Source organism: Oncorhynchus tshawytscha, linkage group LG13 (assembly GCF_018296145.1).
Source record: "Oncorhynchus tshawytscha isolate Ot180627B linkage group LG13, Otsh_v2.0, whole genome shotgun sequence".
Classification (NCBI taxonomy): Eukaryota; Metazoa; Chordata; class Actinopteri; order Salmoniformes; family Salmonidae; genus Oncorhynchus; species Oncorhynchus tshawytscha.
In genome coordinates this window covers 21603383-21629976 of record NC_056441.1, presented here as the reverse complement: position 1 = coordinate 21629976, position 26594 = coordinate 21603383, and the positions used below count along the sequence as shown (strand labels likewise).

Genomic DNA, 26594 nt, shown 5'->3' with positions numbered 1-26594 from the left:
ACTTTGTCTAGCGTATTTTGCTTTGTCGACATTTGGAAAGTTGACTGACAAATGTTCTGTTTCCATAAGGCCAGTCATGACATTTTTTACCCGACATGTACTTTACCCCCATAAAGGTTGGATGGAAAAATGGTTAATTAATAAGATGAAAACGTCATGACTGGTTGTGTTTATGAGAAATTAAAAAGATAAGTTTGTTTTTTTACCGTTTAACGGATGGCTTTAGGCTACTATTAGGCCCATAAAAATGTATAGGTTCCATGAAAAAAATAGAATGTCACGGTATAAATCGAAAATCAAACCAAACAAACAGTAATCTTCTCTCAAAAGGTGATTTATAGACAAACTCAGGTCCATTTTCAACCAACAGGCAGACATTTTATACAGGATGATGAGGTAAATAGACAAACACAGATCCATGACCAAATGAAAAGATGAGGTTTTACATGTTTCCAAATTGACAGGAAACAAAATGAGAGAAAAATGGTCCGTCACCAAGCCGTAAAGGTGCAGTTTCAGAATAAGATGTCCATCCCGCCATTTGGTGTTTCAGAGTGACAGGGAATTCAGCGCTTCAAGTCTCCGACCCAAACGTGAAGTGACAAAGAAAGTTCCAACCAGCCTAAAATATATGGGCCATATAGAAATTGTTGAGGGAAAGATGGCATCCACTTCCGTGGTGACAGCTGGGAGTCACATGACCATTGTGGGAGGTGGTGATTGGGTGGGTCAGGGTTGTCCTCAGCCCCACAGCAGACTGGAAGAGAGAAAACAAGGTCATAGGTTACATTTGTCTTAATGGCATGGCCAGAGATGGTAGAGAAAGCAAGACACCCCACTCCCTCATCTAGGGGGTGCCACAGGGTGAGACATCTCACTGGCAATTTTTTTCTGGCCGGGACAGGTGGGCACAATAAGTAGAGCAGAGCCAGCTATTCCCTCTCTCGCGTGAGCATGCCAGATATTACTGAGGAACCATGAGATCAGGCAGGAAAAGCATGCTCACACGTGAGTAGAAACGCCCACTTAGACAGGAACCATGACCATTTCTTTCAATGGAAAACAGCCTGAGTAAACAATCTTATTTATGGTATTGCTACCTATTCCCTATATAAATGCACTACTTTGACCAGAACCATTGGCACACTATTCCTTATGTATTTAACTACTTTGACCAGTGTCATGATACCGTATTCAAAATCAAACATTGTCACACGCCGAATACAACAAGTGTAGACCTTACCGTGAAATGCTTACATACAACCCCTTAACCAACAGTGCAGTTCAAGAAGAGTTAAGAACATATTTACCAAATAAACTAAAGTAAAATAACACAAAGTAGAACAATAACGAGGCGAGCATAAAAGGAATTAAGCTCGTCTGGTAGGCTTGAGTCACTGGTCAGCTCGCGTCTGGGTTTCCCTTTGTAGTCCGTAATAGTTTTCAAGTCCTGCCACATCCGACGAGTGTCGGAGCCGGTGTAATAGGATTCAATCTTAATCGTGCATTGACACTTTGCTTGTTTGATGGTTTGCAACATTATGTACAAAATAAGTTACAAAAAAAAGTTAAACAAAAAACAAACAACTGGTTACGGCATGTAAAACGTCAGCCAACTTAACATTCCCTGTATCAGATGGCCAAACCAAAAACAGACAGACACACACAGCGCACCTTAGGATGTTGGGCTCCGGCATACCAGGATCCCCCCCTCGTGCGAAACCTGTACATCAAAAACAAAAGAGAGCAGAGATGAAGAAAAGCAAATCGTTGTAGAAACATTAATTGCACTCCCGAGCTTCGTTTTTCAAAGCCTGCGTAATGTGACGTCTGTTCAAATGGGAGCGGATTCCAATAAAACAATCTCAAACACAAGTGATGTAGTTATCTAGCATCAGTAGCGTGTTCCTGAGAAGAGGTCAATCTCTCTCTCTCTCTCGCTCTCTCTCTCTAGCTAAGACATATTGCAAAGATGAACGGCTAAAAGCTGTGGGTGTCAACGAATGGTGGCGATTAAACATCTAGAATCTTCTGGAAATTAACTGATTAGGACAGCCAATCTTCTGGTCAGAAGCGATAGGACAGCCACCCACTGCTTCTGACTGTTCAGGGTTGGGTAAATTGTAGGCGTTAGAGACTAAACACGTTGGGGTCAGTTCTAATTTAAGTCAGTCAATTCAGGAAGTAAACTGAAATTCCAATTCAATAATTGAAAAAATTGGCTTCTCAATAAACCCGAAATTGAGAAAATATTATTCCAATGTTTTTCTATTAGTTCATTTCAAAATTCCAATCACTTCCTGCATTGATCGACTTCAATTCAAACTGACCCCAACCCTGGTGTTGAGTCTCCAACACCTACTATTGGACCTGAGAGAGGGGGAGGGGAATAGAAAATAGCAGCAATGCTCTATGAATTAACTCATAAGTCACATTTCTGTTTCTGCAACACTTCATTCACTCATGCTAGAACATTGCATCAACGTCCTCATTCCTGACACATGCAGACATTCTGGGTTTCCCCATCACTTTCTCTGAAGATAGTTAGCGTATGTGTGTGTGTGTACTGTGTAGCCATGCCAGCTTGTGGCACTCAGGGTTTCCCCAGTGTAATTATCTCCCTCCCAGAGAAGCTGTAACTATTTCCTTCCTACCCTGGAGCTAAATGTAACTACTGATCAGGTACCGAAACTGGCAGGGTCCTCCTTGGCCTACCCTGGGCTAGCATTAACATTAGCCCAGCCTGTAGCAGGTTGATGACAATAGCAATCTGCATTGGTCTATGAATACAGGTCATGATGCACGCACACACTAACCCTCAGTTAGCACAGAGGGAAACACACTTGGAAAGTAGGGACGCAGTTAGAGGGAGAGGGGTAGAAAGTGAGAAGGCAGTAGGAGAGGTTGAAGAAGGAAAGAAGTAGAGAGAGGTTTTGCTGGACAGAAGGCAGAAAGTCGGGCTCACAGTCTCATGAGGTAGCCCTGCTTGTGATTTAAAAATCAGTCTCACCCTCGACCCAAGAAGGTATTTCCTATTGGGTTAACGAGTGAACATTTTGTTTTATCCCCTAGCACTACACCACTGATTCAAATAAGGGTAACCCCATTTTAATTCAATCACTTTTTGAAGGCTTCTTTTGAACTTCACCAAACCTTCCATACCCATTGTAGAAGCGCTCATAAAGTGACTTTGGACTTGAATGCCAAAACATTTGAGAGATAAAGGGGCTGAAAGTTGACCCATTTTGCATACCCCACCATACCATAAGAGATCCATGTCATCACTGGAAAAGATAGATGGTTGTCAAAGCATTTTATAGGTTCTGGGGGAAAAAAAAGCATATTTTGTTATATAAAATTGACCTTTTCTCCTTTGACATTCAACATCGATTCCTTTAAAAGGTCACTGGTGTACCTGCTAAATTGCAGTGGTCTGAAGGTATGTCAATTCTATGAAGTCTATTTTATGATTGAAATGACACCTACCCTGTATTCAAGAGCATGTTGTGTCTCAATTGGCACAACACAAAAACTTCAAATGATGTGAACTAGGGTCTAAGAAACAATATGCTGATATGAAAAAAAATATGAGTTTACACGTTTTTACATTGACGTAAAAGGTTTAAAAATGCCTATAATAAAATAGTTTGACAACACTAAGCTTTTAAATGATCTCAAACGCAACCGTTTATATTTTCGAGTGATGAAGACAGATTTCTCATGGTATGGTGGGGTATGAGGGGTTTGAGCCCCTTTCATCTCCTGAATGTTTTGCCCTTCACGTCCACCTCTTCAATGGGCAAACGTATCGAAAGCTGTTTAAATCTAAAGGGATGCTGTCAAAAAGTTAATGAATTCCAATAGATTTCCCCATAGTCAACTCAAAGTTTCGATTATTTTATCAGCTCTGTAGTGCTAGGGCAAAAGTTTGGGAAACGCTGGGCTTATGGTTAGGAATTTGGTTTCTCCCGTGGGAGATCTCACCCGAGAAACACGCAAAGCCGCACAAACACACCGACCAACAGCAGGAGTCCCAAACGTGCGTTTTGCCTAATTTTAGTTAGCTAGCTTCCCTTGACAGCTGGGGTGTTCCTGCGGTAGCTAATTCAGGAAATGTCTCACTGGCTTCGTTTCCCCATTCGCACCACTGGCTATGATCACCGACCACTGTGAGCTAGCTGTGGTTTAGCTGTTATATGACAGAGTCCCCGTGTCACACTATGGCCACAAATCTCCATATATTTTCGGACGTTGTTTAGCTAACCGAAATTGGGGAAAACATAGAGCTGTTTATGCAATTCCAAATGCATGCAGTGGTCGCGTTACACAAGCGAGGTTCCCCTAACTTGAATTTGTTAATCATAAACAAATCTCAGCCTTGCAACATACTACAACAGTACAAATACTGTCACTTGGACATATCCCCCTACCCGAACTGCTATCACTCTTAGCTAACCGACTTGCCACATACTGACCAAGGTAGAGCACGGTGGGGATGAAACCCCAGCGGATGACGAACTGTCCGGCCTGAAACACCGTCTGCAGCCGCTGCTTGGTCTCTTTGCTGAGCTTCGCCATGGTAGCTAGTTGGTTCACTGGTTCTGGTTCTGAAGGACGTGAAAAAGAGGAAGCCGACGCATTGCCGTAAAGCGTGGCAGGTGGTTTAGATTTTTTGCGATAGTTGGCTCAATCAGAAATATGACGAGCGCCACTTTGTGGACGCAATAGGAAATGTTAATCTGCGCCTACAGTAGCAACATTACGCCTAAAATGGTCATAAATACACATAAATACATGCATACACAGATGGTTGCATACTTTCACTCAGATGTTTTGGATTGAGAGCTTGGCCATCATGTTAGGATGATAGTAAAAGCAAAAACAATTGTGTTCTCACAAGGACAGTAAAACAAGGAAAATTCAGACACGTGGGAAGAGGACAAAGGCTATTGTAGAGTTAAAATGATGGTTAGGTTAAGGAAAATCGGATTTTGAATGGGAATAAATGATTTGGTCCTCACAAGGAGAGTAAAATAAATGTCTGTATGATGAAGAACAGGGTCAGGCATATAGTGAAATATAGAACGATTTTATTCTCAAAGAGTAGCTCTAGCAGAGCATTATCTTCAGACAGAAAGGCCAAACCAACAACTGAAGACGAACAACAATATGTACAGATTCATGACATTCCATAAAGCAACCGAATACAGAAACATGATTGTTATTGTTCCACCGTATGAATATAAAAACAGATCTAGAACACTGACAGACTGATAGAACACTGGTTCTAGAACAAAGGTTCCAGTAGGGCAGACGTTATTCTGCATTCAGATGTCCAATAGTACATGACCTACACCCGACACTCTTCTCTCCGTCTGCACCACAGTGAACTTCATTGCCACCAAATGGAGTGTGACTGTCGTGCCATCGTTGACTTAAAATGTTCAGCCAGTGCGCCTCTCCTCAAAGGGAGCGTGTTCTTTGTCTGTATCCTCAATTTCCATTATGTTATAAAGCAGGTGATAATGAACCAGAGAACAGACAAACACAGTCAAGTTCATGTTAACCTAAAAAATATATATATAATAAGTTAAATCAACCAATCACTCAATAAAGATCAACCAAACACAACATTACTGTACTGACACTTCAGAGTAGAAAGGGATTGGAGGAGAAGACAGTTTACAGGCCTAATCCCAAACCAACTCCTATAAACCTATTCCCTAGCTTGTATAAGCATACCAATGTTCCCTAGCCCCTATAACCACTACTCCTAGGCCTAGGTGTGTGTTCGGTTTGGTGGTGGTGTGGTTTGGGAGTCAGGCACGTATCGTGCAGGTTTGGGTTGGATTCTTCTTGTTCTTTAACACTGAGGAGATTCAATACGGCTCGCTCGAACAACAACTGGCTCTCCCTCCCTCCCTCTCGTGGTATTTTCCTACATTTCTAACCACTGTCTGCCGTACATAGAACACCACAGTTAAAGGTAGACGCAGCAATATGACATCAGCATTGACAACAGGGTAACTTCCTGCTTATGCATATCAATACTGTAAGCAGGTAGGCGCCCCACTGCTTTTGATATATTGTTGCATCTATATTTAAAAACCCAAGTCTCTCAGTCATAGGAAAATTCCACAGTTTACATCATACAAACAGTTTATACATTATCATACAAACTTAACAAACCCATCTCCAATCAATTTATTGATCAGAAACATAAATGACCCCAATCAGCTTGTTTGTTGATCAGACCTGGGAGAAAATAACCACAGAGATAAATATTGCTTCTAGTAGGATGACATCAATCAATACTCTTCACATGTGAACATGAAAGATTAATGATTATTTTTGGTTTCTATCATTTTTGTGGTGTGTCATTTAATCATTTTTGTGGTGTGTCATGTAATCATTTTTGTGGTGTGTCATTTAATCATTTTTGTGGAATGCAGAATTATTCAGACTGGATGAATAAATATTTGCTATGGCAATGGGAGCGTGGAGGTCACATTGTGTTAGGGTTCGATCAAACTAGTCACTAGGGCCTAGTGCATGATAAGTACGGAGAGGGGAAAGAGGACATCTGAAGAAAAAAAAAAAAAAAAAAAAAAGAGTTTCACTAGAGACTATATTTATTTTCATTTTATTTTGGGGAGTATCACACCTTGTTCATTGCAGCAATCAGCTACATTTATTCTAAAAATTGTCACCAACACTTTATTGCATTCACACTCACATGCAAGCTCCCACACACACAAGCTCACAAACACCGTACTTGCCCGGTGATGGGGGCGTGGTCGGGAGGGATGTACAGAAAGCCAAACAGGACAAACAAGAGTCTTAAATACTCAATTTCCAAACCCTCTCAGAAAACAGTCTGCAGATCTGTCTGGTGGTTCTGTAGTTCCAGGGCGGAGGGATGGACACAGGCTCCCTGCTCTCACACAAGGCTCTCGCTTTGGAGAGAGAGGAAGGGTAGGAGAGAAGCCAGTTTCTAGAGGGGGCAGCTGTCCTACTGAAGAAGAAGGAGATGAAGAATGGTATGTATAGGAAAGAAAGGGGGATGGTGAGGAAAGGAGGGGGATAAGAGGGAATGTGTTCCAGTCCTTCTGGCAGGCTGGGAATACAGGTCACAGGTACAGGGGCATGGGGTTAGAGGATTGAGATGGGGGTGAGAGCTCAAGAGTTAGAGGTCAGGGTTCACAGGTCGCTCCTAAAGTGCACGCTGATGCTGGGCGAGCGCTGGTTGTGGTTGGGGGTGGGGCTTAGATAGCCTAACTCCTCCTCCTGCAGGCTGCCACTGCACGAATAGCGGCCAGCCTCGGGGTTGCCACGGTTTCCTCCGGTGTTGTTTCCCTCAAAGGAGCGTGAGAACACAGCGCTGGCTGTACGCGATAGGCTGCTCAGTGCGCTATGGCTCGGCCCCTTGGGGACCGATTGGCTGGACGTCAACGTCAGACGTTTGATTGACAGATCCAGGTTCTCGCCCAGGGTCTGCCCCCCTGGAGGACAAGCCTCCTTCTCCTTATGCAACCGTCCGCCTAGATGCCACTTCCTGCTTCCTGTCTTGGCCCCTCCCACCCCAGGGGTAACGCTGTTGCTGATAGTGATGGTAGGTGGAGTCAGTGAGTCCAGGCCAGCCCCTCCTGTAGGCCACACCCCTTCGTCCACTTCAGAGATATCCATCAACTCATCCGGGGAACCCAAATCCACTGCGTCTAAAGAGATAGAGAGAGGGGTTAGTTATCATTAAATGACAGACAGAATAGTAGAGCAGGCTACAGGACAGGACAGTGGGCTGGTGCTGACCCTGGTAGTGAGTAAAGACACCTATTTACATGGTTGCCATTCAGCTGTACTACAGTTAGTGGTGCTATGATTAGTTAACTACTAACGGTTGATACTTGATAAGTTATCTGAGAACAGCAACAGGCAGAGGTCTGGGCAGCAGGAGTTGTAGAAAGCAACACACATACCAACCAACCAACCAACCAACCACACACACACACACACACACACACACAAAACACGACTAACAACTCACATCTGACTGCAATCTACAATCTTATACCAGCAGACAGACAGATAGGCAGGTCCTTCAGACACATTGAACTGATATACATACTGAAATTAAAACAAAATAAATACTGGAGAAGAGACTAATGACCAATCCAGACCTGCCTATTGTCCTCAGCTGCTGCAACTAACCAATCAGGAGAAAGCAGTCTGTCTCCCCCGGCAACCCAGGGATGTGTTGGAGCTAGGCGTTTTAGAGACCAAAATACCTCCACCCCCCGCCACACACACACACACACAGAGAGAGAGAAAATGGATGGAGTGAGTGAGGAGGAAGGGATCTCTCAAACTGAGTAAATCGGAGAACATATCAGGAGGCAACGCAGTGCGGCGAAAGTTAGTCAGCCAACCAATCAACCGTCATGCTTAGAGAAGACCACACCTCCACACACTGTTACTTAGGTTACCCCGGGAATGGGGAGGGTCTTAGTACTGGGCCCTTCCTGCAGAGGAGGGCCCAGAACTCTCGTCCACCAATCGCCTCACAGACTTCTGCCTCCTGACCTCCTGACCCCTAGGACTGGGGTCGTGGGTGGGGCTGACCTCTGAGGCTGACCCCAGCGGCTCAGGCTCGGACTGGGTTAAAGGTCGGGGGTCGCGGGGTCGTAGAGAGTCTCCGTTGGGCATCGTCACACTGATCTCTGGGATGGATGACCCTTGACCTCCAGGGGTCACTGGGTCACCATCTACACTGACCTCCTGGGACTCTGGGGTCATGGAGATGGAGACAGATATAAAACACACACACGAAGACACAGATAAGAGACACACAGACAGTAAAATAAATGGATGGCAAAAAAAATCCTAGACAAAATCATGATGATCACACAGTATACAGAATATAGTGACACTGCACATGCAGACAGTGACAATGTACAGTTGAAGTCAGAAGTTGACATACACTTAGGCTGGAGTCATTAAAACTCCTTTTTCAACCACTCCACTAATTTCTTGTTAACAAACTATAGTTTCAGGAAGATGGTCAGGACTTTGAGCATGATACATTTTCCAACAATTGTTTACAGACAGATTATTTCACTGTGTCACAATTCCAGTGGGTCAGAAGTTTACATACACTAAGTTGACTGTGCTTTTAAACAGCTTGGAAAATTCCAGAAAATGATGTCATGGCTTTAGAAGCTTCTGATTGGCTAATTGACATCATTTGAATCAATTGGAGGTGTACCTGTGGATGTATTTCAAGGCCTACCTTCAAACTAAGTGCCTCTTTGCTTGACATCATGGGAAAATCAAAAGAAATCACCCAAGACCACAGAAAAATAAATTGTAGACCTCCACAAGTCTGGTTCATCCTTGGGAGCAATTTCCAAACACCTGTAGGTACCACGTTCATCTGTACAAACAATAGTACGCAAGTATAAACACCATGGGACCACGCAGCCATCATACCGCTCAGGAAGGAGATGCGTTCTCCTAGAGATGAACGTACTTTGGTGCGAAAAGTGCAAATCAATCCCAGAACAGCAGCAAAGGACCTTGTGAAGCTGCTGGAGGAAACAGGTACAAAAGTATCTATATCCACAGAAAAATGAGTCCTATATCGACATAACCTGAAAGGCCGCTCAGCAAGGAAGAATCCACTGCTCCAAAACCGCCAAAAAAAGCCTGACTACGGTTCGCAACTACACATGGGGACAAAGATCGTACTTTTTGGAGAAATGTCCTCTGGTCTGATGAAACAATAGAACTGTTTGGCCATAATGACCATCGTTATGTTGAGGAAAAAGGGGAACGCTTGCAAGCTGAAGAACACCATCCCAACCGTGAAGCACAGGGGTGGCAGCATCATGCTGTGGGGGTGCTTTGCTGCAGGAGGGGATGGTGCACTTCACAATATAGATGGCATCATGAGGTAGGAACCTTTTGTGGATATATTGAAGCAATATCTCAAGACATCAGACAGGAAGCTAAAGCTTGGTCACAAATGGGTCTTTCAAATGGACAACGACCCCAAGCGACTTCCAAAGTTGTTGTCCTTAAGCCATTTTGTCACAAAGTCAAGGTATTGGAGTGGCCATCACAAAGCCCTGACCTCAATCCTATAGAAAATGTGTGGGCAGAACTGAAAAAGTGTGTGCGAGCAAGGAGGCCTACAAACCTGACTCAGCTACACCAGCTCTGTCAGGAGGAATGGGCCAAAATTCATCCAAATTATTGTGGGACGCTTGTGGAAGGCCACCCGAAACGTTTGACCCAAGTTAAACAATTTAAACACCATGCTACCAAATACTAATTGAGTGTATGTAAACTTCTGACCCACTGGGAATGTGATGAAAGAAATACAAGCTGAAATAAATCACTCTCCTATTATTCTGACATTTCACATTCTTAAAATAAAGTGGTGATCCTTACTAACCTAAGACAGGGAATTTTTACTAGGATTAAATATCAGGAATTGTGAAAAACTGAGTTTAAATGTATTTGGTGTATGTAAACTTCCGACTTAAACTGTACATGCATGAATAATAATGCATACAGTAAACTATTAAAACAGACGAGGCAGTGATCATGTGTAAACATTCAATGTAATAACGTGTCTAGGTAACATGTACAGACAGTGATAATGTCTAGAGAAGACAGATGAGCAGAGCTGTAGTGAATGACAAGAAGCTAAACAAACGTCCTGATGCGGAGAACCCATGGCATGCTGAACTCCGGCAGAGAGTAGTCAGTAGAGATGGGTGAGTGGGAAGGGTCTGGAACTGAGAACCTCGTATTGCAGACAGACAGCCTAATGTCTATAATCACGACTAGCTACAGATAATAGGCCAGATACCCTACTGACTCCAGGTTATAGTTTCTAAACCGTCCGTCCGTGCGTCAGAGCCTTACCATGGCGTTTCCAGCGGTGTCCTCTGATAGAGAGTGACGTGACCGCATTCCGTGAAATCCTACAGGAGGGAATTCACATTCAATTATTAGTAGTTCAAAAGAGGTAAACAGGAAAATCAATATAAAATGCAGTTTATCAAAATCATCCATCAAAAAACATGTCAACAAAACAAGATCTTATGTTCACATTAAACACATTAAATACAAAAGACAATTTTCCACTAAAAAAAAATAACGATCAATCTATGAACCTATGACTATAGATCAAAATGGATACTGTGTATACTGTATTTTATTTAGCTCCTTTGCACCCCAGTATCTCTACATGCATACACATCTTCTGCACGTCTCCAGTGTTTAATTGCTGCATTGTAATTATTTTGCAACTATGGCCTATTTATTGCCTTACCTCCCTTATCCTACCTCATTTGCACACACTGTATATAGACTATTGACTGTATGTTTGTTTATTCCATGTGTAACTCTGTTGTTTGTGTCGCACTGCTTTGCTTTATCTTGACCAGGTCGCAGTTGTAAATGAGAACTTGTTCTCAACTAGCCTACCTGGTTAAATAAAGGTGAAATAAATAAAAATGTACCTAGAGGAAGTATACTGTGTAGATATATTTATTATAGACACATACAGGTCCTTCAGAAAGTATTCACATCCCTTGACTTATTTCACATTGTTGTGTTAGTCGGAATTTAAAATGGATTAAATAGAAGAAAAAATGTCTGTCTCTGATCTACACACAATGGCCGATTTACAGTTTTGACTTAAATCGACTTCAGAAATCTATGGCAAAGCCAGAAAATGGCTGACTAGCAATGATCAACAACCAATTTGACATAGCTTAATGAATTTTGAAAAGAATAATGGACAAATGTTGCACAATCCAGGTGTGGAACGCTCTTAAGAGACTTACCCAGAAAGACTCACAGCTGTAATCGCTGCCAAAGGTGTTTCTACAAATGATTGACTCAGAGGTGTGAATACTTACGTACACTGAACAAAAATATAAAAACACAACAAGTGTTGGTCCCATGTCTTATGAGCTGAAATAAAAATAACATTTGTTTACATCCCTGTTAGTGAGCAATTCCCCTTTGCCAAAATAATTAATCCACCTGACTGGTGTGGCATGTCAAGAAGTTGATTAAACAGCAAGATCATTACAGCATCTTGTGCTGGGAACAATTCCTGCAGTCCATGCAATTGGACTGCAGGAATGCGCACCAGAGCTGTTGCCTGAGAACATAATGTTTTGTAGTACGTCCAACTAGCCTCCCAACCACAGACTACATGTATGGCGTCGTGTGGGTGAGTGGTTTGCTGATGTCAAAGTTGTGAACAGAGAGCCCCATGGTGGGGGTGGAGTTACGGTATAAGCTATGGACAACAAACACAATTGCATTTTATTGATGGCAATTTTAACGCACAGAGATACTGTGACAAGATCCCGAGGCCCATTTATTTTTTATGTATCTGTGAGCAACAGATGCATATCTGTATTCCCAGTCATGTATAATGCATGGAGTCGGTCCTAATTAATTTATTCCAACTTACTTATTTCCTTATATGAACTGTAACTCAGTAAAATATTGTAATTTCTTGCATGTTGCGTTTATATTTTTGTTCAGTATAAACTAGATCTGTATTTCACTTTCACCCCCAAAAAATATAACTTTTTCATTATGTGATATTGTGTGTAGATGCATGAGAAAAATAAACAATTTAATCCATTTTGAAGGAAGGCTGTAACACAACAAATGTGGAACAAGTCAAGGGGTATGAATACTTTCTGAAGGCACTGCACATACCTAGAGGAAATATACTGTGTAGATAGAGAGTACATACGTACCTAGAGGAAGTAGGAGTGATCTCCACCTGAATGCTGCGAGCTCCTTCTTTACTAGCGCCAGACTTCAGCGCAGCACACTGTTGGGACGACTTGATGGCATTACCCACCTAAAATAACACACACAATGTTAAGTACTGACAACAACCACAGGATGCTCTGTGTGTGTGTGTCTACGGTACTGTTGAAGAACCGCTGCCTGAGGTTTGATGAAGCAGCCTTCAGGATTACAGATTAACATCTCAATGTTTTAACACTGTGGGATTACAGGCACCACACACACACCCTCTGGTGACATGACATGGGAGAGGTCGGTGTCTTGGCACACACCTGTGTGTGTTTGTGTGTGATGTCACCCACCAGTAGAGCTTCAGGGTACAGTTCTAGCTGAGCTCGGTACAGAACATCATCCAGCGCCTTGGAACCCAGGTCCATCTCCCCATTACACCTGGAACACACAAACTAATCAACCCTCTCGTTCACAGGGTAGTTTTTAAAATTTTATTTCACCTTTATTTAACCAGGTAGGCATGTTGCGAACAAGTTCTCATTTACAACTGCGACCTGGCCAAGATAAAGCAAACCAGTGCGTCAAACAACAGAGTTACACACACGGAATAAACAAACGTACAGTCAATAATATAATAGAAAAAGTCTATATACATACAGTGTGTGCAAATGAAGTAAGGAGGTAAGGCAATAAAAAGTAATTACAAGTAATTACAATTTAGCAAATTAACACTGGAGTGATAGATGTGCAGATGAGGATGTGCAAGTAGAAATACTGGTGTAAAAGAGCAAAAAAGTAAATAAAAACAAATATGGGATGAGGTAGGTAGTTTGTTGGATGGGCTATTTACAGATGGGCTGTGTACAGCTGCAGTGAGCTGCTCTGACAGCCGATGCTTAAAGTTGGTGGGGGAGATACAGTGGGGCAAAAAAGTATTTAGTCAGCCACCAATTGTGCAAGTTCTCCCACTTAAAAATATGATTGAGGCCTGTAATTTTCATCATAGGTACACTTCAACTATGACAGACAAAATGAGAATAAAAATCCAGAAAATCACATTGTAGGATTTTTTATGAATTTATTTGCAAATTATGGTGGAAAATAAGTATTTGGTCACCTACAAACAAGCAAGATTTCTGGCTCTCACAGACCTGTAACTGCTTCTTTAAGAGGCTCCTCTGTCCTCCACCCGTTACCTGTATTAATGGCACCTGTTTGAACTTGTTATCAGTATAAAAAGACACCTGTCCACAACCTCAAAAAGTCACACTCCAAACTCCACTATGGCCAAGACCAAAGAGCTGTCAAAGGACACCAGAAACAAAATTGTAGACCTGCACCAGGCTAGAAAGACTGAATCTGCAATAGGTAAGCAGCTTGGTTTGAAGAAATCAACTGTGGTAGCAATTATTCGGAAATGGAAGACATACAAGATCACTGATAATCTCCCTCGATCTGGGGCTCCACGCAAGATCTCACCCCGTGGGGTCAAAATGATCACAAGAACGGTGAGCAAAAATCCCAGAACCACACGGGGGGACCTAGTGAATGACCTGCAGAGAGCTGGGACCAAAGTAACAAAGCCTACCATCAGTAATACACTACACTACGCCGCCAGGGACTCAGATCCTGCAGTGCAAGACGTGTCCCCCTGCTTAAGCCAGTACATGTCCAGGCCCGTCTGAAGTTTGCTAGAGAGCATTTGGATGATCCAGAAGAAGATTGGGAGAACGTCATATGGTCAGATGAAACCAAAATATAAATTTTGGTAAAAATTCAACTCGTCATGTTTGGAGGACAAAGAATGCTGAGTTGCATCCAAAGAACACCATAACTACTGCGAAGCATGGTGGTGGAAACGTCATGCTTTGGGAATGTTTTTCTGCAAAGGGACCAGGACGACTGATCCGTATAAAGGAAAGAATGAATGGGGTCATGTATCGTAAGATTTTGAGTGAAAACCTCCTTCCATCAGCAAGGGCATTGAAGATGAAACGTGGCTGGGTCTTTCAGCATGACAATGATCCCAAACACACCGTCCGGCCAACGAAGGAGTGGCTTCGTCAGAAGCATTTCAAGGTTCTGGAGTGGCCTAGCCAGTCTCCAGATCTCAACCCCATAGAAAATCTTTGGAGGGAGTTGAAAGTCCGTGTTGCCCAGCAACAGCCTCAAAACATCACTGCTCTAGAGGAGATCTGCACAGAGGAATGGGCCAAAATACCAGCAAGTGTGTGTGAAAACCTTGTGGAGACTTACAGAAAAGGTTTGACCTCTGTCATTGCAAACAAAGGGTATATAACAAAGTATTGAGAAACTTTTGTTATTGTCCAAATACTTATTTTCCACCATAATTTGCAAATAAATTCATTAAAAATCCTACAATGTGATTTTCTGGATTTTTCTTTCTCATTTTGTCTGTCATAGTTGAAGTGTTCCTATGGTGAAAATTACAGGCCTCTCTCATCTTTTTAAGTGGGAGACCTTGCACAATTGGTGGCTAAATACTTTTTTGCCCCACTGTCTAAGTCTCCAGCTTCAGTGATTTTTGCAATTCGTTCCAGTCATTGGCAGCAGAGAACTGGAAGGAAAGGCATCCAAAGGGGGTGTTGGCTTTGGGGATGACCAGTGAAATATACCTGCTGGAGCGACTGCTACGGGTGGGTGTTGTTATGGTGACCAGTGAGCTGAGATAAGGCGGGGCTTTACCGAGCAAACACTTATAGATGACCTGGAGCCAGTGGGTCTGGAGACAAATATGTAGCGAGGGCCAGCCAATGAGAACATACAGTTCGCAGTGATGGGTAGTATATGGGGCTTTGGTGACAAAAACGGATGGCACTGTGATAGACTGCATCCAGTTTGCTGAGTAGAGTGTTGGAGGCTATTTGTAAATGACATCGCCGAAGTCAGGGATAGGTAGGATAGCCAGTTTTACAAGGGTATGTTTGGCAGCGTGAGTGAAGGAGGCTGGTTTCATGGTTAGAGGTTAGGGATAGTGTGTGTGTTTTCTCACAGTGCGTAATGTATCCCAGTGATGAGTTGGACCAGGAACTCAGAGGTGACGGTCAGACGAGAGCTGATGCCTTTATACCTCCTTAGCTGTTGCCGCGGGTAACCACAGATACACACCCTGTAGACCAATCAAACAGCAGAGAATACCATAATTCAACCAATCACAGTACAGAGAATACAGCCACCAACCAGAACACAAATGACAAGCTTCGAGAGTTTCTTTATAAAAGACCAGGATGATTTGAAAAATCCATGCCATCCATAATATACTGTTGTGTTTCTTCAAGCAGCCAGATTCCTCTAGATCAGTGGTTCAAACGTTTTATAGTCCCGTACCCCTTCAAACATTCAACCTCTAGCTGCGTACCCTCTCTAGCACCAGGGTCAGTGCACTCTCAAATGTTTTTTTGCCATCATTGTAAGCCTGCCACACACTACACCATACATTTATTAAACATAAGAATGAGTATGAGTTGTCACAAGCCGGCTCGTGGGAAGTGACAGAGCTCTTATAGGACCAGGGCACAAAAAAAATAATACAATAATTTTGCTCTTTATTTAGCCATCTTACAGATAAAACCTTATTTGTTCATAAAAAATTGTGAATAACTCACCACAGGTGAATGAGAAAGGTGTGCTTGAAAGAATGCACATAACTCTGCAATGTTGGGTTGCATTGGAGAGAGTCTCAGTCTTAAATCATTGTCCACACACAGTCTGTTCCTGCATTTAGTTTTATTGCTAGTGACGGCCGAGAATCCACTCTCACATAGGTACGTGGTTGCAAATGGCATCAGTGTCTTATGAGCGGAAGTGCAGCCCTATCCAGAAATCAACAGTAGCTTCTGATTAAATTCAATTTTCACAGAACCGCTTGTTGCAATTTCAATGAGGCTCTCTTGTTCAGATATCGGTAAGTGGACTGGAGGCAGGGCATGAAAGGGATAACGAATCCAGTTGTTCGTTTTGGGAAAGTACCTATGTAATTGCGGACCCATCTCAATCAGGAGCTTCGCTATATCACATTTGACATTGTCCGTAAGCTTGAGTTCATTTGCACACAAAAAATCATACAATGATGGAAAGACCTGTGTGTTGTCCTTGTTAATGCAGACAGAAAAGAGCTCCAACTTCTTAATCATAGCCTCAATTTGGTCCCTCACATTGAATACAGTTGAGAAGAGTCCCTGTAATCCTAGATTCAGATCATTCAGGCAAGAAAAAAACATCACCCAGATTGGCCAGTCGCGTGAGGAACTCGTCATCATGCAAACAGTCAGACAAGTGAAAAACATCACCCAGATTGGCCAGTCGCGTGAGAAACTCATCATCATGCCAGCGGTCAGACAAGTGAAAAACATCACCCAGACAGGCCAGTCGCGTGAGAAACTCGTCATCATGCAAACAGTCAGACAAGTGAAAATGATGGTCAGTAAAGAAAACTTTAAGATCGTTTCTCAATTTTAAAAAACGTGTCAATACTTTGCCCCTTGATAACCAGCGCACTTCTGCATGTTGTAAAAGCATTACATGGTCGCTACCCATATCATTGCATAATGCAGAAAATACACAAGAATTCAGGGGCCTTGCTTTAACAAAGTTAACCCTTTTCACTGTAGTGTCCAAAACATCTTTCAAGCTGTCAGGCATTCCCTTGGCAGCAAGAGCCTCTCGGTGGATGCTGCAGTGTACCCAAGAGCCTCTCGGTGGATGCTGCAGTGTACCCAAGTGATGTCGGGAGCAACTGCTTACACGCACGTTACCACTCCACTATGTCTCCCTGTCATGGCTTTTGCGCCATCAGTACAGATACCAACATGAGCAGCAGCTGCGTTTGGCTACATACGGACAGTTAGTGGATTTCCCATGAGAGAGTAACAGTTAATGTGATTAGATGTTAATTACTAGGCTACCTGTATTTGACTTTGTGTTGTTATTTTGCTGAACACTAGATAGTTTCATTTTATTGTTGTCAGTGAAACGAGGCTACTCAGGTGACAAAAAATAAATAAACTCAACCAAATGTGAATCACATTTTTATCTGTCGTACCCCTGATGGCATTAAACGTACCCCCGTTTTGGAATACCTGCTCTAAAGCAAAGAGTAGAACTGCAGTGAGCTGATCACCTCTCTGTCTCTCTTTAGCTCAGTGTTCATCACACTAATGCTCAACCACTGCCAGCAGATTAACAACTCCTCAGACAGAGACCTTGTGTGTGTGTGTGTGTGTGTGTCCTAGGCTCTCAGGGAAAGTGGTAGCATCTTGGCCCAGTTCTCCACTAAAGTCTTTAAGAGGATCAAATAAGCGGATGCTGGCAGGCAAGCGTGTGTGTGTGTGTTACCTGGAGCTGAGCTGGCAGAGGGACTGCAGAGATGAGGAGGTCATGTAGCTGAGAGCTGCATTGTAACACAGCAGCAGGAAGGTCAGCACCTCAAACCTACACACACACACACACACACAGCAACATTAACACAAACCAAGATCTTAAGCACTTCAGCCAAATTGCCATAAAACAAATACATCACACTGCAGCCCAGCTCCAATTCAACCATAACTCTGTCTGACCTGTTCTGAGCCGTGAAGGTTTCTCTCTGTAGGTGAGGCCCGCTGTACACCACTCTACGCAGCCCATGATTAGCTAGAGCCCCTTCCGTCAACGCCAGGGAGCCAATGGTGGAGGGCTGGGGGGAAGGGTTTATTCATATTACTATCTTGATCTATAAAAAGTTATTTAAAGATGGTCATGGATTATAAACTTTCATCTAGGGAGGATTTAATAGTTAGCCAACCCCATCCATATACCATGTTCATAGAGAAAGACTGACGTGAAAGGTGTACTTACCTCGTGGTAGACTGAGGGTTTGGAGAGGGAGGGGACAGTGAAAGAAAGGACTTTACTCTGTCCATCCTTATCTACAATCTCCTACAGAGAGAAAGAATGTCAGTGTGTGGGCGAGGGAAATAAAAGCTATTTTAAAGAGTACACCTTAAAGCGAAGCAGTGTCTCAGTGGTGTCTGTCTGTGTGTGTGTCTGTGTGTAAAGGCCTGTTAGGCGATGTCAGAGCTGTTAATGTCAGGATGAGTAATCGCTGTGACAGGATGCTGAATGACAGCTGACCTACTCTGCTATTCTGAGACAGACAGCGAGAACGAGAGCAAGCTCTAATTGCTAACCCCCCAACACCCTCCTGAAAGTGTGTGTTAGAATGTGGGTGTGTGTATCTCACCAGATTATATATCCCCAGTAGCAGGGCCTCTATACAGCCGGAGGTATGTGGGTCCCTGGCTGCAGACGGAGCCAGGAGGAGGGACCAGAGCAGCTCAGGGAGGAACTGGAGAACAAACCGCTGCAGCCGTGGCTCTCCGCTACGATAGAACTCAAACAACTGGTGACACACTGGCTCCAACAACTAGAAGATAGATATAGAGGGTTTGAGGGAGAGTTCACTTTTTGAAATTTTAGCTTAGTTCTGTTAAATACCTAGGTTGTTAGTGTTTCATTAGCTGGATATTTAGCAAAGTCCAGAAGCTCCTGGTGAGCATTTTTGCAGAATGTAGCAATGCTAGTGGAAACTGATTGTATCAGTGTATGCATTAACGTTGTATGTGCGTGTGTGTAGTACGTACATCACTGTAGTTCTCCCTGATGACTTTATAGAGCGCTGGGACCAGGGAGCCTTTCTCCTTCAGAGACGCTGCGTAGCTGGACACTGCACTGTCAGGAAGGGTCTGTACACAATCACACAGATCAACACTCTGTACCCGGAGCAACCTTGAAATAACAGGTAACCATGTGTGTACTAAGCCCACACATCTACGTTTGTGTGTGTGTGTGCTGACAGACAGAGATACAGTGAACACTGATGAGGAGACAGTGACACTGGCACTCCCCTAACACACATACACAAACACACCAGGGTTTCCGAGAGGAAAATGTGGCGGCAGACAGCGGACAGGCAGAATTGAATTTTCTGGACCCATATTCATTGGGTGCATAACCCACTAGGGCGACCACCCACGGTGTTCAGAATGACAGAATTCACACTTAGATTATGGTAATGCATCTTAACAGAACATGCAACTCGAGGATGCAACAGCGTGCTTCCTTCTTACCGAATTCTGATGCATACTTTGAAGATGTACTTTTCCTCAGCCAACAAGACGAGTAACGAACAGCAAAATCACTAGCCTATCCCCAGTAGTAGAAAAGTTGACCTATTCTATTGGTCAGCTTGTCGTTCTGTACGAGAAAGAAATAGCCTATTCCAAACAGATTCTAGGACGATAGATCCCAAAATTCATAAAAACCAGTAGGCCTAGACTTCACCAAAACATCTTTAAAAAGAGGCTGATGCAACAGATCAGAACATTTAGCATAAAAATGTTGATTAACTATTATTTCTTCACAGTATAAGCTCAGCAATGCACACAAGGCAGTATGCTAAGCGCAAATGTTCGTTGCATAATGCAATTAGCGGGATAACAGTTTTCAAAAGCACACCGCACATCAGCAGTTTCATATGACAGACGAAAACATCATTTACAAATGTCGAAAAAGGGGAGATCTAAAGATGCAACTAGCATTGGTTGCTAATATGACTAGGATGGCTTTGGCTACAGGACAATGAAAGAAAATTGATTTGAAAACCAATAGCTACTGGTTTTAATGGCATATGGAAGTCTTTATAAAATACTTTAGGCTAGGCTACTTTGAAGCAAGGTAAGACATGCCTCATAATATGAGGTAAAATGTTCAGGTTTCAAACAATTAAGAATATGTTTTCAAAATGCATACGGCCTCCAGCTCATTGTAAAGCGGTGTGTGATGGATTAAAGCCTGCCTATCATTGTCTATGTACTTGAATAGCGAATGGGAAGCAAGCTTCAATTACCAGTTGAGAAATAAAAAAAGTATATATTTTTAATTGTCGACATCAAAACTGTTTTAAAGACGCGATGGCTTTTCCAATTGTTGTGCAGCGATGGCTTTTCCAATTGTTGTGTAATGATTGGGCTTATAAAAGCATGCTTTACCCCATTAACAACGAACGAGCTGTGTGATCGCTGATTTTCCGCTCATATACAGGCTCTGTATCCGTTTGCTGTGCGTGTGATAAATAAGACACGTAATGACCAATGAAAATACACACGCACCAATTTAATACCACAAAATTATGCAAATGAACCAAGAGACCGATAAGATTGGTCAAATGCATTTCCAGCGACTGGTATTTCCATCAATGAATAGACTAAAAGTCATTATTTTTTATTTATGGGCTTGGGGGGGTAAAAGCTTAACGGCTAACTGAAAACCTGACTGACAGACACACACCTTAAACTCTGACAGCCACTCCTCCACCACTCCTTGGTCCATAGCCAACATCTTCCCTCATCTGCTGTTGTGGACACACCTCTACCTGGGAAGCAAAGAGAGACTGTTGTTAGTACACTCTAACTAAGACAGACACACAATACAAAATCCATCTCTCTTTCCCTCACTCTCCCTTAGTTATAGCTTCACACAATCTCTGCTGTTTCACACCTCTCTCACTATCAACAGCACTCTCCCCTTATAATGTTACTTCAGGCTCTCCCGCAGTTACATAAGAGTGTGTGTGAGAGAGATAGGGAGGAAAACAGTGTTAAGCCCCCACTCCTCCATCCATTTCTCCATCCCTCCCCTCATGGATTTGATGTTTGTTCAAGACAATGAAGTACAGCACTAATTCTGTGTGGTGTGTGTGTCGTGAGAAGTGGGTGCAAGGAGAGGAGATGGACCATGTCCACACACCGTGAGAAAGAGGGGAAGAGAGTGAGAAAGAGAGGGGAAGAGAGTGAGAAAGAGGGGAAGAGAGAGAGAAAGAGGGGAAGAGAGAGAGAAAACTCTCATGCAGGAACATGTGCTCAGATTGGAATTATTATTTCTTCAACTACTTCTTAAGATTATTTACATTCACATGATGTCACACAAACACATTGGTCTGGTTCCACGAGACTACACACACACAGCTCCTCGTATGGTATAAACAGAGCTAGATGAATCATGCAAATATCATCCATCTACAGTGTGTTTCCATGAGCTCAGATCTGGCCTACTAGACTAGAAGACATAATGACCAAACGTTGACCATGGTACCGGGGGATCACCGAGCTAAAGCAGCATGTAGTGCTGCTCCCATGTTTCATGAGCTGAAATAAATTATCACAGAAATGTTCCATACACACAAAAAGCTTATTTCTCTCAAATGGTTGTGCACAAATTTGTTTACATCCCTGTTAGTGAGCATTTCCCCTTTGCCAAGATAAATCCATCCACTTGACAGGTGTGGCATATCAAGAAGCTGATTAAACAGCATGATCATTACAATGTGCAGTTTTGTCACACAACACAATGGAACAGATGTCTCAAGTTAAAGGAGCGTGCAATTGGCATATTGACTGGAGGAATGTCCACCAGAGCTGTTGTCAAATAATTTTGTGTTCATTTCTCTACCATAAGCCGCCTCCAATGTCACTTTGGCAGTATGTCCAACCGACCTCACAACCACAGACCATATGAACGGCGTCGTGTCGGCGAGCCGTTTGCTGATGTCAACGTTGTAAACAAACAGAGTGCCCCATGGTGGTCGTGGAGTTACAGTTATTGAGAGGACAATGAACACAATTGCATTTTACCAATGGAAATGTTAATGCACAAAAATACTGTAACGAAATCCTAAGGCCCATTGTCAGGCCCATTTTCTATGACAACAGATGCATATCTATATTCCCAGTCATGTGAAATCCATATATTAGGGCTAAATACATTTATTTAAATTGACTGATTTCCTCATTATGAACTGTAACTCAGTACAAATCTTTGAAATTGTTGCATTTTGCGTTTTTATTTTTGTTAGTATAGGTGGAGACAGTGGAGGGTTGCGAGGCGGATGGTCAATATTGCCCAACACCAAACAGGAACGTGGGCGTGTGTGTGTGTGTGTATTCTAATATTCACCTCCATGTTTCACAAAACCTGTTTCAGAGAGCCTGCCAACCGGTTATAACTGCAATCACAAAGACTCCATTCACGGTCTCACACACACTGACCTCTAGGTTATTACCACAGAGCTTAAAAACAGGCAGCCTTTCCTCATAATCCTCTCTATTTAAACAACACATTCCTCTGCTAGTTTACACTTCTAATCTTTTCTGTGTGTGTGTGGTCCGAGAGGTACAGTAAGCCCAAACAAGAGTAGCAGCCAAACAAACAACCTTTAACATCAATAGGCCAGCCACACACACTCCAGATGGATGCTATGTCCACAGTAGTAGCTTCTTCTCCATCTATCAATCACAGCACCAATACAATCAAACTTGTCCTATAAACACAGCCTATCAGAAACAGGCTAACAGACAGCACAGCCAATCACATACTCTTACACTGGCTAACTGGAGAACAAGCTATTCTGAATCAATGTTATTACACAACACACTACTTACTGCGCTGTCAGTAGGAGATCTTTTATCGCAAGACTGTATACCAACGCACACAGAACAGACACATCCACCCACTCACTATGACATCTCTTTCCAATACATAGGCCTACTCACACTATGATGCGTCCCAATTCTCTGTGCTTTCTCTCAAAGAATGCACTCCTCCCCACGCACTTAAAAACAATGGGTTTGTGTAAGCAAGGACTAGCTGTGTTCAAAGCAAGTTTCCACCATATTTCTTACACGTCTTATTCCTTATGAATCAAAGAAGTGAACAAGTGAAAAATGGACAGGGCAAGCCAAGGGCTGCTCTGGCATGTTATCAGACCGGAGCAAAAGCCAGGAAGTGAATGGGCCAATCAGAAAACCCTGTTTTGGAGAGCTTGGAGGATAGAAGAAAAAGCTGCACGAGCCGCTTTTTCCTGTGTTACGGGGTAAAACACACACACGGCAGTCATATAATTGTGCCATGCCCTAGAGGAAACAGAGGAGCGAGAAAGAAAGAGCGCTGTAGCCCAAATGAGGTGAAGGAATGTCCTGAAAATAGTCTACATTATCCTCATACTCACTCACACGAGTACACACACAATCCTAGCAGATCTCCCTCTCCTTTGGAAATAATGCCCCCGCTTTCCTAACCTCTTACTTCCTCCAGACTTCCTCTCCTCATCGCTCAATCACCCGATTCTGCAGAATCTGCACCCCCCCTTCCCCCGCAGTAGTTTCTCTGCCAGCAGCAGTAGTGTGCCTAACTCTAATTAGTAGCTCTGTGTGTGTAGTCTGATAGCTGTGGGTTCTGAGAGAGAAAGTGGACAGGCTGGAATCTTCTTATAGCAGCCTACACTCCTGTTCTCTCTCCCTCTCACTCTTTCTTCATCCCCCTCTGTCTCAGGTAACTATAGGCTCGGCCCTGATCATATTTACAGAGAGCTCCTCATACTGCTGTTTGTCAAACTGTCCTATCATTCTGTATAGCAGAGGGACTGTGTGTGCACCATCCTACAGAGGTTCCACTGCATTAGAGCCGTGTTTCTCGCCAGTCTCTAGGGCTTTACTGAGGAAAGCTGCGTCACATGTCAGCTATTGCAAAAATCTGAACAATGCATTACTCAACCTGCCCGACAGGCAGGGCAGGGAGCACACACACACACACACACACACACACACACAGCAACATTGATAATGAAACAAAGGATTTTAATCAAACATGCTTGACAGAGCGAACACAGACAACTGGCAAAAGACTCAGTATAGGGTACACACCCACACCTATGTCCATGTAGTGCCCACCACTGATCAATCCTACAGGACTATTGATCAGCGTACAGCCACAATATCCACCGGCAGAAACCCTAAGCAGTAGTTAGACCATCACTATAAACATCATCCTTGCCATCATCATTTAGCTACATCATGTGGAGACTAAACCACTGACCGACTGAAAAGGATACTGCTTGACATTAGACTATGGGTACTTGCTAGCTAGCTAACCAGAAGACGAGCTGAGGGACAAACTTTTTGACAGCCTTCTGGCTAAGGAAGCTACCTGTCCTGGGCTTGTCAGACCAATGACAGTTAAACCTGATAGCTAGCATGCTGGCCAACGTAGTGACGGAACTAAGTTTGCTGCTAATTGTGAGAGTTTCACTTCACGCCTGTCAGTTGGCTAGCTAGATGCTAGCGGGCAAGATCCTTCACCTTTCACACAGCTTCGCAAGTCTGGTCGACAGCTATACACAAGCTCGCTACATACAAACTGTAGCTATTTAACTATTCTCGCAAATTACTTTGTGTGAGGTCGCTAGCAGCAGATCTAGCTAATTTATATGCTTCCGAGCTCGACATAATCTCTAGCCGAATCGGCCAGGTTTCAAATTGAAAATGTGCATGCAGAAAGCGCTCTCCAAAAAGACGAACTAACTAGCTGGCTGGAAAGTTGTTTGTTTACTTACTATCATGCTATCTCGAGATTTCCTTTGTCTCCAAGTCCACTATTGTTCCGTCCGAGGAAATTGGTAGATATCAATTACTCCATAAAGACACTAGCAAGCTAAATCATTAATCAACATCAAAACCTCCATTTTCATTTACTCCCACCACTCTCCAACACTAGAGTGAACTCGAGAAGGACTAATTCGGAATGACAGGAATGGTAAGCCAATGGCTAAGCAGTATAAAAAGTAAGAACCGCGCCTTCAGAAATAGCGACCAATTAAATTTGATGTAGGGGCGGGACATAATATTTTTTTTACAAATAGGGTAGATTGTCGCTGTCATCGCTGTTTGACAGTCCGGCCATGGTCATAGTTATATGATTTATGACCTTTGTGTTTTAGTCATCATATCTTATAGTTTAAATGAAACTTTGATACGTGATTTTAAAAAGGAAAGTATACTATGTTCCATATTAAATCAAATCTATTTTTATTTGTCACATGCGCCGAATACAACCGGTGTAGTAGACCTTACAGTGAAATGCTTACTTTAAGAAAAATACAAAAAAAGTAATAGATAAGAAAAACAAACAATTAAGGAGCAGTAGTAAATAACAATAGCGGGGCTATATACAGTGGGTACCGGTTCAGAGTCAATATGTGGGCACCAGTGTCGGGGTAATTGAGGTAATTATGTACATGCAGGTAGGATTATTAATGTGGCTATGCATAGATAATAACAGAGAGTAGCAGCTATGTTGTCAACTCTTTAAAGGGTATGTATTTATAATATGCTGGATTATAAATTGTATGTACATGGTTTTTACTGCCGGCTCCATTATATAAAAATGTTATGGTAGGTCTGTAATAATAATGATAAACTGGGTGGTCGAGCCCTGAATGCTGATTGGCTGACATCCGTGCTATATCAGACCATATACAAAACATGAATTTTTACTGCTCTAATTTTGTCAGGGGTTTGTGATATATGGGATACCACGGCTAAGGGCTGTGTCCAGGCACTCCATGTTGCGTTGTCGGCAGGTAGCCTAGTGGTTAAGAGCGTTGGGTCAGGGTCACTGGTTTGAATCCCCAAGCCAACTGGGTGAAACATATGTTGATGTGCCATTGGCCAAGGTATTTAACCCTAATTGCTCATGTAAATCACTCTCGATAACAGCATCTGCTAAATGACTAAAATGAAAGAGCAGCCCTTAGCTGTGGTATGGGCCTTATTGCTTAATTATATAAGGTTGACATAATAATTAACCTGGGAAAAGCCTGTCTGCCAGTCTCAGTATGAGGTGCATAGCTAATGGCCATGCAAAAGGTTATGGATGCATAAAAACAGTGGGCCTTCAGATAATTG

The 26594-nt window shown here is 42.9% G+C and overlaps 2 protein-coding genes across 10 annotated transcripts; both read right to left on the bottom strand.

Moving 5' to 3' along the window:
* Positions 1-318: 318 nt before the first annotated feature.
* tomm7 (translocase of outer mitochondrial membrane 7 homolog (yeast)) lies at positions 319-4661 on the bottom strand. Its single transcript, XM_024441077.2, has 3 exons — positions 4476-4661; positions 1675-1723; positions 319-757 (listed from the first exon to the last, which is right to left on the bottom strand). Exons 1-3 carry the CDS (start codon positions 4576-4578, stop codon positions 742-744), a joined length of 168 nt encoding a protein of 55 aa, XP_024296845.1. The 5' UTR covers positions 4579-4661; the 3' UTR covers positions 319-741.
* A 412-nt stretch (positions 4662-5073) lies between these two features.
* LOC112264458 (hyccin) lies at positions 5074-25436 on the bottom strand. 9 transcript variants are annotated; one of them, XM_024441076.2, is made up of 13 exons: positions 25244-25436; positions 21145-21229; positions 19440-19541; positions 19040-19222; positions 18655-18735; positions 18378-18493; positions 18154-18249; positions 15812-15928; positions 13119-13236; positions 12792-12898; positions 10930-10988; positions 8620-8783; positions 7545-7718 (listed from the first exon to the last, which is right to left on the bottom strand). In XM_024441076.2, the coding sequence occupies exons 2-13, from the start codon at positions 21193-21195 to the stop codon at positions 7686-7688; spliced, it is 1227 nt and encodes a 408-aa protein (XP_024296844.1). In that variant the 5' UTR covers positions 21196-21229; positions 25244-25436; the 3' UTR covers positions 7545-7685. The 9 variants fall into 9 exon arrangements, 8 of the variants coding, with proteins under 8 accessions (XP_024296836.1, XP_024296840.1, XP_024296837.1 ...); XM_024441074.2 differs by having other exon boundaries at positions 7581-7718; positions 8484-8783; XR_002955645.2 differs by having other exon boundaries at positions 7582-7718; positions 8178-8783.
* Positions 25437-26594: the final 1158 nt, after the last annotated feature.

What these genes read in the sequence shown, in the direction of transcription:
- tomm7 (XM_024441077.2), bottom strand. Translation starts at nt 4,578, where the DNA reads ATGGCGAAGCTCAGCAAAGAGACCAAGCAGCGGCTGCAGACGGTGTTT. An exon ending in CCCCACCGTGCTCTACCTTG is followed by an intron (nt 1,724 to 4,475) that starts GTCAGTATGTGG and finishes TTTGATGTACAG; the next exon opens with GTTTCGCACGAGGGGGGGAT.
- LOC112264458 (XM_024441068.2), bottom strand. Translation starts at nt 21,195, where the DNA reads ATGTTGGCTATGGACCAAGGAGTGGTGGAGGAGTGGCTGTCAGAGTTT. An exon ending in ATCACTCCTACTTCCTCTAG is followed by an intron (nt 10,989 to 12,791) that starts GTACGTATGTAC and finishes TCCCTCCTGTAG; the next exon opens with GATTTCACGGAATGCGGTCA. An exon ending in ACACCGCTGGAAACGCCATG is followed by an intron (nt 7,719 to 10,929) that starts GTAAGGCTCTGA and finishes CTATCTCTTTAG; the next exon opens with ACGCAGTGGATTTGGGTTCC.